At 38.3% G+C, this 17,275-nt stretch overlaps 1 protein-coding gene across 3 annotated transcripts in view; it reads left to right on the top strand.

Annotated features, from left to right (window-relative positions):
- The window catches only part of LOC135711257 (serine protease SP24D-like), a 28,075-nt gene extending 11,218 nt beyond the window's left edge, over window positions 1–16,857 (top strand). For 2 of the 3 annotated variants that reach the window (XM_065234051.1, XM_065234050.1), the window contains exons 2-5: window positions 15,082–15,191; window positions 15,437–15,740; window positions 16,213–16,588; window positions 16,656–16,857. In XM_065234051.1, coding sequence (XP_065090123.1) covers window positions 15,454–15,740; window positions 16,213–16,588; window positions 16,656–16,799 — 807 coding nt within the window. In that variant the 5' untranslated portion in view covers window positions 15,082–15,191; window positions 15,437–15,453 and the 3' untranslated portion in view covers window positions 16,800–16,857. Of the gene's footprint in view, window positions 1–15,081; window positions 15,192–15,420; window positions 15,741–16,212; window positions 16,589–16,655 lie in introns of all 3 variants that reach the window. The other variant, XM_065234052.1, reaches the window with a different exon arrangement.
- The last annotated feature ends 418 nt before the right edge of the window (window positions 16,858–17,275 follow it).

Genomic DNA, 17,275 nt, shown 5'->3' with positions numbered 1-17,275 from the left:
GTGACTTCGGGTGGTACACTACGGAGACCAGTCATTAAGCTTGCACTACTAGATGTGGAACCGGAAGATGACGCCAAAGCAGAAACTGAGGCGACATGAGGGGGAGGATGTTACGTGCAAGCCCCTCGTATGCAAGTGAGCCACTGCGGTAACCAACGCCTCGCAGATGACCGCGGTGACGTTTAGATGACAGCCATGTCATATCATGAAGATGTAGCGATGACAGACTGATGATTAGGTGATAGTATAATAAAAGTTTACATTTCGTAAAGAGTGAATGCTATTCCACAATTAGTTCTTTGTAAGATTTTTTCCGTATTTATACTTTACTTAAAATTAACTTAACTATTGGAATTGCAGTATTTATACTTAAGTCTACTTATAAAAATAATATTTGTTCGCTTAAAACTAAGCGGAGACTAAAATGTAAGTGGATTTAAATTACAACTATTGTTCTTAAACTAACCTAATAAAAATTGCAGCTTGAGCAACAACTACTACAAACACAAAAAAAGAGTTTTGCTACAAGACTCCGAACTAAAGCGAACAAAAAGAGTAGGGAAGGGAATGGGGGTACTCGCTTTCAAACTGCTCTTATGAGATTGAGCAAATGTTGTTGAATAACCCATCAAAATAACTCGAAAGAGCGGAAACTCCGAAGTTATGTTAGTCTTTATGTTAACTTTATGATATAAGTGAGGGGGGAAAAGGATACAGTAAGCTCCCTCCCATATCTAACTACGCCTATTTAATATAGCACATGCTTTTGAATACATCTGAACATACCAACTTGACAAGATTAGAAAAACCGAAGTTATTGCAGTTTGAAGCTTTACTTCCATTTATATGAGTGAAGGGGGAGGGTATAGTTAGCCCCCCCCCCTCATCTCTTAATTTGCCTATGAGCTTGGAAAATTGTTTTTGAATAATTCATATGAACATACCAAATCGATAAGATAAGAAACTCCGAAGTTATTTCAGTTTGAAACTTTTTTCTATTGATATGAGTGACCCCCCTCCCTCCCCCTCCGACTACGCATATGAGATAGATCTATTCACAGCAAAAAAAAATGTAATATCGATCAACGTAATTCAAGCTGATGTATGAAATAATGATGTAATAGCAAAAAGCAGATACAATATTACATCAATAGATGTAATTTTGTTCGCAAAATCGATGTACATCGTACAACGTAATATTACACAACCGGCGGAATGACCTCTGTGCAGCTTTTTGGATGTAATATTCAACAACTTTTATTTTTCTGTTTTGTTCTTGAACATTTCATCTGAACATTTCAAACCGATAAAATAATCAACTTCGAAATTATTTCAGTTTGGAGTTTGACTTTCGTTGGTAGTGTTGTCAGAAAAAGGGATTTTTGGCATTTAATTCGAAACAGTGATCTTTGAACAACTATAACTTTTATTAGGGGCATTCTTTGGCAAAGTGGTTAGGCACTTCCTGGGCTTTACTTTAACGTATTTAGATGCGTGGTCCCTAGTAATAAAGATGCAAAAAAGTAGGATTTCCCATACTTATTTCAAACGCAATGCGGAAAGCCGGGTTACAACCAATCGTCCCCAAGTTATGCATAATGCTAGTTAAAAAATGGAATAAAAAAAAAAAACATTGTTCTGAAAAAATTATCATGATGACCCATCCTAGTATATATGTGCAATATGTGCATGTACATAGGTCGTGTGGAACACTTGACCTAAAGTGAAAGATTAGTAACTGTTTGTACAAAGATCAAATCGATTTGCAGTGTTGGACACATTTGTTTGGTATAGTATTCCCAATATAAGTTCGAAATTTGGTTGAATTTAAGCAATATTTAAATTTTTTGGAAGGCAAATGAATAGGATTCATTCATTTCCCGTACATTTTCCCATACAAAATTGAAAATTCTCCTGCAAATAGAGATTATAACCAAATTCGATCAAATTTTGCACATTTGTTGCTCATCTCTATATTGAAATGTTTCTGTTTACTGATAAGTGCGGATAAGTAAAGGAAACACACGTTCCATCATCGGTTAGTTCTTCGAGTATGAACTGAACATTAACTATTTAAATACCTTCTCTTGCCCTCAAACCATTCATCTATCCGAAGCCTTCATGCAATACATATATTAAAATGGCATCGGTTCAGAAGTCGAATTCACTGATATTACAAATATACATTTAAAGAGCAGTGGGGAATACGGGGTTGTATAGTTGACCCACCCTAGTCTTCTCCTAAGGCCGGATTGCCTAAACACTGATAGACCATTCGTATCGTTCAACTGCATTGCGAATTATTATTATTATTATGTTGTCATCGTGGTTCCAAGAACAATATGGGAAGATAGCATCGGCAAAGTAAAAACTTATACGTAGTATGGTGAGCATCTTTGTCGACGGTTGGCTCGTAAAACATTGCTTTATAGGTCTTAGTTATTTCGAGTTTCCTGTGATAAAAAAGTTTAACGGTTTTGAGTTTTGTATCTGTCGGTACAAGGCAAGTCGGGAAAAGTTTTCCGAATATCGGGTCAACTGGCTTAGGTTGGGACCAGGGTGTTGATGGGATACTGCTGATTGGAATTAACATATACAAGAGCGTATCTCCTTCTTGTTCTTCTTTCTTTCATTCTTTCCAACGCCTTCCCTTATCTGACTTTTTAAATGGGCACACTACATAATCTGCTTGTACAACCAGGTCGGTTTGCTGCTCCCGGAGAAACGCCTACATATTTTGACAGCAGTGTAATCAATATGTCCACCAACCCTCTTATTTCCGATTTTTCATGTGATTTGATGTATCACGTAAGTGTTTTGATTGAAGAAATCGACAGTGATCATGCATAAGAGCTGCAAACCCATTCCTTGATTTGTGTGCAATTCTGGATGCTAGATGAGAGCCTCTTTTATCAAACTATGTGGCAGAAATAGTGGAAAATCTGTTCATAAAGTTTTGGCTATCAAAAGAGTAAGTCGATGAAGAGAATCAATCAAAGTCACTTACACCCCTTTCATTCTAACCCCCTCATTTCAGTTCCATTTACTCAAATTTGCAAAACGTAGGACACTCGTAGACTGAGTAAAATTTCACACACAACTTGTGCACTCCGTTTGTCACATGAACAGATCGCTTGCCAAATTATATATTTCTTGGCAAACTTGGGAAGTTTCTGCTTCCTTACTTCCTCAGGAACATCAAATTTGTGCTGGGTTGTGAAGAACATTAGTCCCGGAAGGAACCGTAAGTCGTTAAAGGACCAGAAGCAGTAAAAAAAAAACAAAACAAAAAATGAGTACTAACTTAAAATTTATTCTAATAAATCTTCACTATGCCAAAGGGAAAACCGGAGTCCTTTGTCGAAGATTCGCTAAGGAAAATATAACCGTGGCGCTAATACAAGAGCCCTGGGCTCATAAACACCGAGTTCTTGGAATAGGCACACAGGCAGGTAAGCTAATTTATGATGAAAGCAATCCAAAACCTCCGACAGCAATTTTAATAAAAGGGGGGATCAAATTCGTACCTATAACACAATATATTACCAAAGATTTAGTTGCACTTCGAATGGAAATTCCCACAACCCGGGGGAAAACCAAAGCCTACATAGCTTCGGCTTACTTTCCTGGAGATGTGGATACAGTTCCTCCACCCGAATTAGCAGCCTTCTGCAAAATTAACAACAAACACTTCATCATTGGATGTGATGCAAATTCCCATCACATAACTTGGGGAAGCACAGCTACTAATGATCTCCTTTGAATACATATCTTCGAATAACATCGATATATGTAACAAAGGAGATCAACCTACATTTACACAAAAAGAAGACAAGAAGTATTGGACTTGACAATTTCTAGTCCTATGCTTTCGACAAATATTAGAAACTGGCATGTCTCAGGTGAAGAATAGTGTTTGAGTACAATGCTGGTGAATTAATCAAAGTAGCCTACAGAAATCCTAGGATTACCAACTGGGAAAGCTACGAGTTGAAATGCGATCTGTAGATATAAACTTGGACGATAAAATAGAATCAATCAGACAACTGGACAAAGCAGCAGAAAATATCACTGGAAAAATCATACATGCGTATGAAGCGAGCTGTCCAGTCAAGGAAGAACTCTCAAACAGAGATGTTCCTTGGTGGAATAGAACTTTAAATAAGCTAAGGAAAATAACTCGGAAACTTTTCAATCGAGTAAAAGCTTCTGGACAGTGGGACCAATATAAAAAGGCCCTTACAGCATATAATAAAGAATTAAGGAAATCACGCAGAAGAACCTGGAGGTCTCACTGTGAAAACATTGAGAAAACTACAGATGTAGCCAAACTATAAAAAGTACTTTCTAAGGACCATTCAAATGGTCTTGGAAATTTAAAGAAAACAAATGGTAATTTTACTATTAATACAAATGAAACCCTTGAAATAATGATGAAAACTCATTTCCCAGGATCAAATTTGGTGTCGAGTGATAATGTAGTAGGCACAGAAGAAAATTGTAAATTCAGCCGTTCTTAATACCATCTTTACACGAACTAAGGTTGAGTGGGCAGTAAACTCCTTCGAATCATTCAAATCTCCTGGAAAAGATGGTATCTTTCCTGCATTTCTTCAGAAAGGTGGAGAAGTACTACTTGATTCCTTAACTAATATTTTTAAAGCTAGTTTAGTGGTTGGTCATATACCAAAAATATGGACCCACGTTCGTGTTGTCTTTATTCCTAAAGCAGGCAAAAGAGACAAAACAAATCCAAAATCGTTCAGACCAATAAGTCTCACATCTACCATGCTTAAAATCACGGAAAAGATAATAGACGAGTATATAAAATCAAAATATTTGCAAACGAGCCCTCTTAACAGGTCTCAATTTGCTTATCAATCAAACAAATCTACAGTCACAGCTTTACATAAACTGGTTACAAAAGTAGAAAATACTCTTGACAAAAAAGAAATTGCTCACGTAGCATTTCTCGATGTAGAGGGCGCTTTTGATAATACATCTTACAACCCTATAAAAAACTCAATGGAAAAAAGGAATAATAGGGAAGTATCGACTGACTTGGGAGAATCATCAATAACAATAAAGACCACTAGGGGGTGTCCTCAAGGAGGTGTATTGTTGATGATCCTCTCAAAAAACTAGTGGAAGAAGGCTTCGAAGTTATCGGGTTTGCTGATGACGTGGTCATAGTAGTTCGTGGAAAATTTGATCACATCATCACAGATAGAATGCAATCTGCATTGAACTGCACATTTCAGTGGTGCCAAAATGAAGGGTTAAATATAAACCCATCCAAAACAGTTTTGGTCCCGTTCACTCGCAGAAGACAAGTAACACTCAAAAGTTTGCCAATTAATGGATCTATTATAAATTACTCGTCAAGCGTAAAGTATCTTGGAGTCATTCTAGATGATAAACTTAATTGGAACTTACACTTAAAGCAGGTAATAATAAAAGCCACGAATGCTCTCTGGGTTAGTAAAAAAACATTTGGAAAAAAATGGGGACTTAATCCTAAAATGATTCATTGGATCTACACGGTTATTGTAAAACCTAGAATAGTATACGCTTCATTGGTTTGGTGGCCTAAAACAAAGCAAAGCGTGACCCAGAAAAAGCTAGATTTTTCTTTGATGCTATTTGATGTGGGCCACCCTTTATGTAATGAACCCGTTCGATTATTTTCCAAACTTTTCCAGAACAAAATTGATGAGTCCATGTAGTATTATGAAAATATGGGTGATTCGCTACCACCACCATTGAAAAAATAAATCAGTCTTGACAAAAATGCAAATGGGACCGACTTGCGATGAGCGGCATTTAAGAAATCTAATCATCTTCGAATAACAACAGGATAACAAGCCAACAAATATGATGTTTGCCACCAATCAGGTCGCTTGAAGACGTAGATAAGCCCAGCGAGCCAGAAAGAGCAAGATCTATGAGATGTGAAAAACTTGTTATATTGATGCTACCACGAACCGAGGTCAACAGTGTACAGCAAATAAGGCGTCTTACAAATCTCAACACGAAAAGGAAAAGACGGAGACCTATTGCTCCTTAGTCCCACGCGACGAAAATTTTCTTTTCTGTGGGTACTGCTTTGCTGTGACAGCGGCCCCATCAATATCACCCTTCGAGGAATTTTACAAAAATATCCAGCGGAAGCAGCTGATTGACATGACAGCTATTTTATTGAATAGACATTTTTATTAGCAGGTACGTCATCTACTGTGCAGAAGCGTTTTTTTTTTGTCAATCAATGTTCCAAACCAGACGCACGAATCAAAACGGGTCTACTGTTCTGTAACTCGTCTTGGTTCAAATATTAGTTGATAAGTTTCTGTATGTTTGTTGATGTTGGATACATACTAAAGTCCCAGAGATCCATTCTCAACGTTCCTCAAGAAAAACGGCCGATGAAACTAACTCAGAGACTGAGTAAAATTGAATTGCAATTTCTTTTTATCTCACGCAAATTTTATTCAGTTTCGAAAAAAATGGGTTTCCTCAGGGCTCTGAGTAATCCCACTTTTCACGAAACCGAGAAAAATTTGCAGAAGATTCAGGAGGATTCAGTATCTGAATTACTTTCATCGGTTGTGTACTCCGACAGAAAGAAAACCACAGAAAACGATTTGTTAAAGTGTCTTCGGAAGTGGAAAACAAAATGGGGTAGGGAGGTAGAGAGTAAACTTTTTTATCCCCACAACAGTTCTCAGAATCAAAGGTGGGTTGCCTTTCGATGGCGCAATTTCTATACAGCTCTATCCTATCAAACCCACACACACATTTAGCCTACTCTTTCGCGTTTGCTTTCATCGAGAGTGCCACCACCAATTGCGTCCCGTTGCTATAGAACCTAGTACAAGGGAAAAAAGCTGACCTGAAAGTCCTTCCCTGTCCTGTTTGTTCAACATTTACTTCCATATCTTTCCCGGGAAGTGATTACATCCAACGAATTTGATATACGGAGAGGGAGCGTTCACACGAGTTAGTAGAGTAGTGAATCGGTTAGATAACTTTACTAGTGTGTTTAAAGGTTTCTTTTCCGGGTCGTCGTAGACAAACTTTAAATAGATACAGTGAAAGATGATAGCAGGGGCTCATTGACTTAGTATTGATTTGCGCGTGGCAGGCCACTTGAGATAGTGCATGGTTCCCCAGTAGGGTTCTATGGGATTTATGTGATGGCTCGTTTAGCTTTAGCATGCCAGATAGGGTGTGGAGTCGGAGTCGGTGAAATTGAGTTCTGTCAATAACAGCTTAAATCGATAAAATAGATGTGACTAAGAGACTGCTAACACTTTTGACGTAGAACTACGTCTTTGTCGACTATACTGGGGTGCAAGTCAAAAAATATGTGTGGTGAAGGAGTGTTAGGTTTTGAACGCTTGTAACTTTGTCATTTATAGATGAAATTAAAATCCAAATACGCCAATCGATAGGATATTACATTACAAACCTGTTGAAATAAATATTTTTCCAATTTTTCTGTAATTAAACTTTTGAAAATGTACAAATGATAATTTTATCACTGATTTCATGAAATAAGCCTTTTCCCCAAACCCAGTCATCATAAACGAATACCACTTGGTTGCACATTAGAGTGATGCAAAATTTGAAATTTTCGCTCCACAATACTTAAACGATTCCAAATCGGATCCTGACTAACATCTCAAAATTTGAACCCATTTCTTGAGAAACTGAGATGGCACAAACCATTTGAAGTTTGTATGGGAATTACTATGGTAAAACCAAGATTTTTGTTCATGTCTATCTAATAATTCACCATATTGGTCTGCTTCAAAAGTTTTCAACTGTTCTTGTAGGAAATTTTCCCAGCTACAACTTTGCTGAAGACCACTTTTTAATTAAATGCAAGGATCGAAAGTTATCAATGGTTCAATGCGCTGATGTCTTATGATCATGCTCAATCAACTGCTCAGCAGGCAACATTGGTGTTTCTGGGGCGTTGAATAGGACACAAAAATCATGGCTACTATGTCACACTGCAAAATACAGTGTTGCCTACAGAGCAGCTGCTTGATCATGTCATAAGTTTACCAATCTCTTAAATTATTAATAACTGTTTCCTGTCTCGTTTTACATAGAAACAATCTTCAGCAAAGTTGTAGCTGAGAAAACTTTTTATAAGAATGGCTAACGAACTGTTTCGCAGCTCAATATGGAAAAAGACTAGAAGGTAATGAACATAAAGTTGAGATTTCCCATAGTAATTAACATGTAAACTTCAAAAGTCTTGTGTAAAGTCTGTTTCTAACCAAATGAGTTGTAACTTTGGGAGGCTAATCAGGACCCAATTTGAAAACATTTAAGCACTGTGGAGCGAAAAGGTCAAATTTTGCATCAGTCTATTGCACATCATTCTGCTTGAACCTGAAAAGATATAAATCAGCGCTGCTCTCATGCCACTGCTCATTAACGCTTCGGACGGCGTGGCGCTTGGTTCTGCAGCAAGCAGGACCAAATCAGCGGCTTAAGGCGTGACCACAATGAGTAAAGGAATCGTTTTGTGTGGTTCTACGTCATACTGCGGTCGTGTCTAGGACACAACCCTTTACTTTTTTATTTTTTTCTGTTGAAGCCGAACAGCTTTGCAGCATTCAAGTACCTCAGTCGGCGTCTACAAACAAATTTTGAATCGCTTGTCTCTCTTTCACCCTTCGCCTTATTGGTATTTCTTTCGAACTTCGGAGAAGCGGACGAACGAAAGAGCGAAAGAGCGCTCGACTTTGATGGTTTTGTTTTTCATGAAACACATCAACTGAGGTTTGACGGAAAATGAAAATATATAGGGGAATTTACGTATTCTCGGCAACCTAAGCAGCGACCTTCTTTCTATAGCCTTTTTCTCTAAGGAACGCACACATATGCAGTATTGGTTTACAATCTATTGCTGCCAGCTGCTCTAACAATTTCAGTCGAAAGAATTGTCAAAAACTGTTTTGAAACGCTTTTACAAAGCTCCAATCTTCTCTAGTGAGAGCGAGTATTGTCGGCAACCAGTTTTTCTTCGACAACCGTTCCATTTGAACTGCATGTAAATCTGCTGTTCTACTATCGGCAACTCGAAATCAGCTACAATTTGTAGTGCGTGTGTTTCATTTCAAGAAAACCTTGCTAGATTGCTTTTTCTAAGTGGTAAAAATATAGTCAAATTGAAGCTGAAAGCATAAAGAATCGTTTGCATGCATTCAGCGAAGTGTTTTCGTAAGAAAATCCAGTGAAAATAGTGTTTCAATTTGGGTTGCCGAAAATAGTCTGGTATGCCGAAGCCGTCATTTCCCCTATTTAAAGCATTTCGAACGTGAAAATACGTGATTACAAGTAATATGTTTAATTAATCTTCCATCGACATATTTATCTAAAAACTGCAATGGTGACGTAGGACTACGTGGCCTTATATAATACATCTTATTTGTTAACTGCATCAGGAGCTTGTGTTTTGTGTAGGAATAGAAAATTGAGAGCGGGGCTCTCACTGTTTATACGCTTTAGTATGACGCGCTTGGCATAGATGGCCCATAGTGAATCACCAAGACCTACCGATTCCGACCAATAGCGGTGCGGCTTCTTCCTCCTTCTATGGATGCTCATGTGGGCTGCAGTTCGCTGCTTGCAGGCAGCCTTTCACCAACAATCAATTCGAAACTAACGATTTTAAATTGGCTCACTACTTGACTAGCCCATTGGTCCCAAGCATACGATTAACGTATCCCATTCTTGTCGAAATTCTAGTAGTACACTATGTTTGTTTTGATTTGCTATGAATGTTTGACAGATAAAATGAGCGGTTCGTGGATTTTCTATGTTTTGAGGGGTGCATCGATTAGCTTGGGACCGAAGATAGTACCAGAGCTGAGTCAAAAAGTTGAGCACGTATCTTCGGGACCTTCTGGTCTTAGAGTTACCTCTATGCTTTCACCACCACTCACCACGCGGCATTGAATAAACACCATTTGGTGAGACTTTGAAATCTGTGTTAGGGAAATCACTTTTCCCAAGAAATCGGTGATAATTCGTGCAATTTGCAATTTTAATATTCCAGCAATTTTCAATACTGACATTTTGAAAAATGATAAAGTTTTAATTTTAACAGATTCGTCGAAAAGCAATCCTATCGATTGGCGTATTAAGAATTAAAATCCATTATCTCTGGATCAAAATCAGGCCACTTTCATGCCGTGACCGACTTTGGTTTTCGAAATTGCAACCCCAATGTTGCCTTCAAGAACATGGTATGTTAGATTCAAACATATCAAGATAGAGCTGGAGTTAGGCGTAACAGATTTTGTAAACAATGATTTCTCTCGATGATTTTTAGGAATTCAAGACACGCTCACGCAAACCAAAATTACGTCGGGTAGGCGAAGTATTACCCTAACTGATGGTGATGTTGATTTGGGTGGGCGAGCCTTGACTTTCAAGACATCCTCGGAAGAAGTCATTGTTTACAAAAGCAATTACGCCCTAATTCTAGCTATATCTTGATATGGGAACTAGCATCCTAACCTTGACAAATTTCGAAAAAAATACACTTTTACAAATTTAAAGTGGTCCTGAAAAGGACTGTTTTGTCGTGATGGTTGGTTAATGCTGAGCTATTAGGGTGTTAAACACAGATAACCCGCATAAACGCGAACCATAACTTGACCTCTCCGAAAATGGTTAAAAATTGTCTATAATCCTTACTAAACTTTAACTGAAATGGCTATGGAACTTCACCTGAACGTTTGTGTGATAAAGTTTTAACCTCATGTATTATGGTTTTTTGAAAGTGAACCTTACAAATAATGGGTTGTTAAGATCCATTACCATTCAAAATAGTTGTTTTCTCCATACATTTTCGGAGCGAGGACTATATTAGAACCTTTTTACTTATGGTTTGAGAACTTTGATGGTAATGGTTATGGTAGTCAGTTAGGTACATTAATGGTTTTGTTTTATCGGTCAACTTTACGTGGAGTATATCGCGAATTGGTTATCAGTTATTTACAGGCAACCAATTCGCGATATATTCCACATAAAGTTGATGGATGTTACAAAACCATTACCATTAAAGTTCTCAAATCATAAATAAAATGGTTCCAATATAATAACTTTCCTAAAAAAGTATGAAGAAAACAAGAATTTGGAATGGTAATGGCTCTTAACAACCCATTATTTGTAAGGTTCACTTCCAATAAACCGTAATACATAAGGTTAAAACTATATCAGAAAAACGTTCATGTAAAGTTCCATAACCATTTCAGTTAAAGTTTAGCAGGGATTATAAACAAGTTTTAGCCATTTTCGGAAAGGTCAAGTTATGGTTCGAGTTTATGCGGGAAGGCTGGTGAGCTGTATGTTGTTTGGAATGAGGGTATCGTGCTTGGCATAGATGGCCCACAGGGACTCACAAAGAGCTAATGATTCCGATCAATCGCGGTGCAGCTTCTTCCTCCTTTTTCGGAAAATGGACGCTCATGTGAGCTGCAGCTCACTGCTTGCGGACAGCCTTTCGTTGTGTATTGGAGAACAATGTTCAGCGCTAGGCGCCGTAAGCTGATGCCGACGACCGGACATCACCACACACGGTGATTGGAACTGAATCCGATCAGCGGTTGAGGGCAGCCTTGATAAATAACTGCTTGCGGTAATTGAATAAATACCGTTTGGTGAGACCGGAATGAATTCAACTTTGAAATCTATGTTATGGAAATCGCTTTTCGAAGGCAATCGGTGATAATTTTGATTATCATAGAAACAGTTGCACATTCGTGCAATTTTCAATTGTGCCATTTTAAAAATTGATAAAGAATTTGATATAAAAGATGTGCAGAAGTATTTCTGATCGATTGGTGCTCAAATTATTGAAATTGGTCCAGGGGCAGCAGAGTTATTAACGTTCAAAATCTTTCACAATTATGTTACATGTTCAATTTTCGGTTTTTACAAAGTGTACCCATATAGAAATCACAGACGTAGTCCTACGTCAAAAAAGTAACAAAAACTGGACATAGGGGAGTGCGCTACTTCGTCGTAATCGTCCATAACCGTTCTATCGAGCAGAAAACATCAGTATAATCAATGATTTCACCGTGCACAAATCAGTAATACTTCACGAGCTACAACACAAAGCCTATTAGAGCATATTGGGTGAATATTTACACGCATTGTTCTCAAAACAAAAGAAGCGCTCCTAGCAAACTCGATTTTTCTACCTTTGTCCGTAGGACGAAGAAAATCCAATGGACGAATTTGGAATCAAGAAGCAGTGTTAGATATTTAACAATATCTCAACCATGTCTGGCTCTTTATCAAATTCAACGGTTCTTATGGAAAGGGGAATAAATTTAGAAGTCATCTTTCATAGAAACATTTAATTTATTGTTGAAATCCGTTTTAGAAAGAGAGGTAAAACGTGGGTTGTGCTTAATAGGACGGAAATTAGATCAAAAACCCTAGCGCATATTAAACAAATTAAAAGAGCGGTGATAGAGTGTCGGTGAAAGGGATTGAAAGCCATAATGGGGTTTCGTTTAACTAGAAAATCGGCAATACTTTCATTGAAAGCGATGAGCAAAGGCAACGACGAGAAGATTCATAACTAGCCTACTTTTTCTTTTTCGTTTCGTGCTAATAGTATAACTAGGCGTTATAGAAATGATACGTTGAACTTTTTTTTTTAACTTTAAATGATCTATATTTCGTGAATTTATGTGGTTAACATGTATAGTTTATCAAGTGACAGAGATGCGTCTTTTCAACTTTAGTTCTTTTGAAATTTCAATTATTATTAGTTACAGTTCCTAGTCCTATCAGGCCTGTTTAGAGAATGACCACCTTGGTGGGATTGGTATAAATTTGAAAAAGGAGACTACTTAAAATTACTATTTACAGATACAACTAACCTATATATACCTAACCTCCTGAGCAAAGTCTGAGATCAAATTGAAATCTAAATTTGATGTTGTGATTTCGCTAATAATGATTAGTCAGGTTGCTGTCAATTTGGTCGTTTTAACGGTTAAAATATCACAATTGAGCTCAAACAAATCTTCCTGTGACATCACATTGAAAACCATTTCTGCTATCAGTGAGAGCAAACTGAAAACTAAATTTGATATCCCAGTGACCCAGTTGACATGGTGGTAATCTTGACGCTGGTAGCTTCCAGCAGGAACCACGTTGACACCGACTTCAGTCACCACCGGTTGGTGGTCGGAGCTGAGATCGTTGTGCGCCTCCGACTTGGATAGTCCGATGTTCGACAGGAATATACGTTGATTGTATTGATATTTTATTGATACGTTGAACACGTTGTTTCCTTAATTTAACGTAGGTCTCTGCTCCGCAATCTAGTGCCAATCAACGACGGGCATCGATTGCCATCCATTGACGGCAATCGAATGTGCAGGTAGGCAGCTTCCACACCTGCGTAGGATATCGCACCCATTCACAACACACATGGGCCGGGACCAACGGCTTTACTTCCCTTCCGAAGGAAGACGTGATCAGAGAAACCAGGCCCATTGCGGTGAGAAAGCAGGCACGATTACCACTACACCACCGGCGCCGGCTTGAACACTTTATATAAAAGAAACAAAACGTGCGTTCGTCTTAAAGCTTCGAAAATGTACAGTCCTGATCACGGCAGCACGGATGTAGACCGGCGTACCCGCTCGGTACCTAAGGATGCCAAGTGCTTTTTGGGGAAATCTGTGGTATTTTTTTTAAAAAGTCTGGATTTGTCTGGATGGACTTAAATCAAATGGACTTAAGACCAGAAGGTCCCGAAGAAACGTGCTCAACTTTTTGACTCAGCTCTGGTACTATCTTAGGTCCCAAGCTAATCTAAGCACCCCTCGAAACATAGGAAAATCAACGAACCGCTCATTTTATCTGTCAAACTTTCATAGCGAATCAAAACAAACATAACGTAGTACTTACTAGAATTTCGTCTAGAATGGGGTACGTTAATCGATTCATTTGGGACCAATAGGCTAGTCAAGTAGTGAGGCAATTTAATATCGTAAGTTTCATATCACGCAAACATTCATATCACGCGTTCATATTGACTTTATTCGGTAGAATTTGAACTGAAGTATCTTACCAAACGCATAATTTATCTGTTAACGCGGAAATCATGGATTTATTAGATGTTGTCTGCTTGATAGGCCCAAAATGGGCGCTTAAGCCGAAGCAGTTCTCTACCCTATTCACCAAACCACTTTCAACAGAGTTCAACTTAACGTAGTTCTTTGTAGCCAATATTTCACGCATTGTAGAAACGTCCAACCTCTTCCGGGCTTTAGTTTTGTTGACATTGTAGTCCAACAACAGCCTTTCAACAGTCGCTGATGAGTGTGGTAGAATCAACAAGCTTGGCATGGATTTTCTCAGTTGAGGAAATTCCGCCTCACCTCCACATCTTTTAGTTGAAAGAACTTTTCCCCAACATTCTACAACATCATTCTTGTCCTCATTCGAATGGTTAGTAAAATCAATATTACGAAGTTCTCTGAAATTTTTGAAGAGTGGCAAAATTGATTGGTCTTCTGTTGATTACATTTTCTGGATCCAATATACTCAGGTTCTTCATTAAAAGGTCGTCAAATTCTATTAGGAATTTGATGCGAAGTGTTATTTAGAAGCTGAACCTGAAAATCGTTTAGCTGTTCTACGGTTATGCTGTAGGTAATGAAAACTCATTATTGGCGTTATTCATTTATTTTTGGCGTAGTGAATGTGAGTGCATAAAAATGCATGAGAATCTCAAGCGTGAGCTTTGTCAGCCAGATTCACACACTAGTTTATTCTCTTAGGAAGGCTCAATTAATGATGTTCTGAACACTGGTCATAAATCTCAACAATCTACGGAAACAGCTACTCCACTGCATTGAGATTTTCGCACACAAATCAGTTAATTAATTGTGACATCCAATTTAAAGTGCACATCAAAGATACCAACGCCACTGCTCATTTTATTTACCCTAAACCCCCCCCCCTCCCCCCATACCCGATCCAATTATAAAGGATCATTAAATAAGAATCTCTTTTTTCTAACTTCAGCCATTTCAATAACCGCCGGCAGCAGAAAAAGCCCAATAAAAAAAGGTTTTCAATTTTCATCGACAATCCGTCGTCGTCGTCGTCGTCGTCGTCGATTAAGTGTTTGATCGGTGAGTACCCATGCCCGATTTACACTTGTCTTGATTCACTAGTGCTGATGATGCGTCGCTAACAATAATGGTTATGAGCATGCTGTAAACAGTTTTTCCCGTTATTGGTGCATCAATTTCTGGGAAAAACTTGGCCGGTTTACACCAATTATGGTTAATCAGCATTATGAACCAGCACTAGTGTAAACAGGGCATTACCATTTGAACGCTCAATTAAATCCTACAAAAGTCCTGTCGTTCCTTAGGCGTAAGAGAAGAAACCATGGAGAGTAGGCATTTCTGCATTCTTTTACTGGTGATGTTGGGGATATCAATATTGACTGGAACAAAATTCGAGAGAAATCTTCTGTCCGTGGAGGATGCCAGAAAGCTAGCGAACGTGGCGCCTTTGACATCATCACGCATCGTTGGAGGATCTACGGCCAGCCCCAACCAGTTCCCGCATCAGGTGGCCCTTCTTAGGTGGAATTCGTTGTTGTGTGGCGCATCGCTGATTACGGACAAGTGGGTCCTCACGGCGGCACATTGTATCCTCATTGGAAATCAAGTGTAAGTGCCTCCGGCGGATCATTAAAATTGGATCAATACTTAATAATGGGAGCGGAAAAGTTCCTTCACTCACGCACTTTTGGGATAACTGGAAGTTTGAAAATCACCCGAATAAAATTTTACGATACAAAAACAACAAATTCAAAACAAAACAAATACAATAGAACTGATTGTTACGAACAATAGAATCGATTTTAAATTAGATTAACAATATATTAGGGGGTTTTTAGTTAACGTTGCTATAAAACGTAATTTTGCTCGAACAAATTTGATCAAAACATTTTATTGTTTAGTTGTTGTTCAAAATTTGATCATTTGACCAACGCAATACAATTACAATAGGGTTAATTGTCACCAATCTAATGCATTGTATTGAATTGAAATTTTAATATAATGATCCCATTTATTATCCACAGTGTATATTTTAAAAACATCATCGATTTAAAAGTTTCTTTTTTTCATTGCATTTCAGAGTTCCAGCATCGCAAGTCTCGGTACTTGCCGGAACGACAATCCTTAACCAAGGTGGTGTTCGACAAAACGTTCGCAGAATCATTCCCCACGAACGATACGGTAACTTCCGCAATGACATTGCCGTGCTGGAGTTGGACCATGGATTTCAACTGAGTAGTTCCATTGCAACGATAGCACTTTGCAGGTCCACCGTACCAGGTGGTAGCACGGTTACCATATCCGGTTGGGGCCGGCTGTACAACTATGGTCCATTGTCAACAGTACTCCGGTATAATCGGGCAACAGCTCTTGCCTCACATGAATGTGCACTGGAGATGGGCACCAGCACTGGATTGATTTGTCTGAAGTCGCCCGCCAATAACGGAGCTTGCAATGTTAGTTTCATTGGTACATGCGAATTCAAGTTTGATAATAATGATTAAAGCTTTTGATCTTCAACAGGGTGATTCCGGTGGTCCTGCGGTCTACAACAATGAGGTAGTTGGAGTTGCTAACTTTGTCGTCAATGGATGTGGATCCGTTCGGTCGGATGGCTACGCACAGGTGTCGGACTTTGTTCAATGGATTGAATCGAAAATTAATTGAGGGTGTTTAACAGCAAAGAGTTATATTTGTTTAGGATTTTTTAAAGCGAACTGCTTACTACTGCCTATAATAAATTAAGTGAGAAATCATATGTTTGCTGTGTAGCAGATGCGTTATTCGAAAACCCATTCTTGATTTTTTTTATTAACCCCGCTTCCCCATCTACTTTTCTTTTCTGGCATGTAAAACAGATCAAGGTTAGCCCGTATAACAATTTAATGGTCTCTAAATATTTCAAGCATAGTTTTCATACAAATGGGGCCCACATAAGATCCCATAATCCATTTTAGTATGCATGCTTCTCATATTTCAAGAGAATAAAAAACAAATAATCGGGAAAAAAATGCTTATTTCTATTGATCCTTGTTATACCAAACTATCCAAGATCATAAAAAACTATCTCTCTTCCGAGTCTCTCTGAATGGCATCACATCGGTGTGGGTGTTTCACAAGGAAGCATCCTTGAACCCATCTTG

This window comes from Ochlerotatus camptorhynchus, unplaced genomic scaffold, assembly GCF_037179485.1.
Source record: "Ochlerotatus camptorhynchus isolate MF236.1 unplaced genomic scaffold, CSIRO-AGI_Acam_v1.1 ptg000429l, whole genome shotgun sequence".
Classification (NCBI taxonomy): Eukaryota; Metazoa; Arthropoda; class Insecta; order Diptera; family Culicidae; genus Ochlerotatus; species Ochlerotatus camptorhynchus.
The sequence above is the reverse complement of the archived record's forward strand: the minus strand, read 5'-3'. Positions and strand labels throughout refer to the sequence as shown.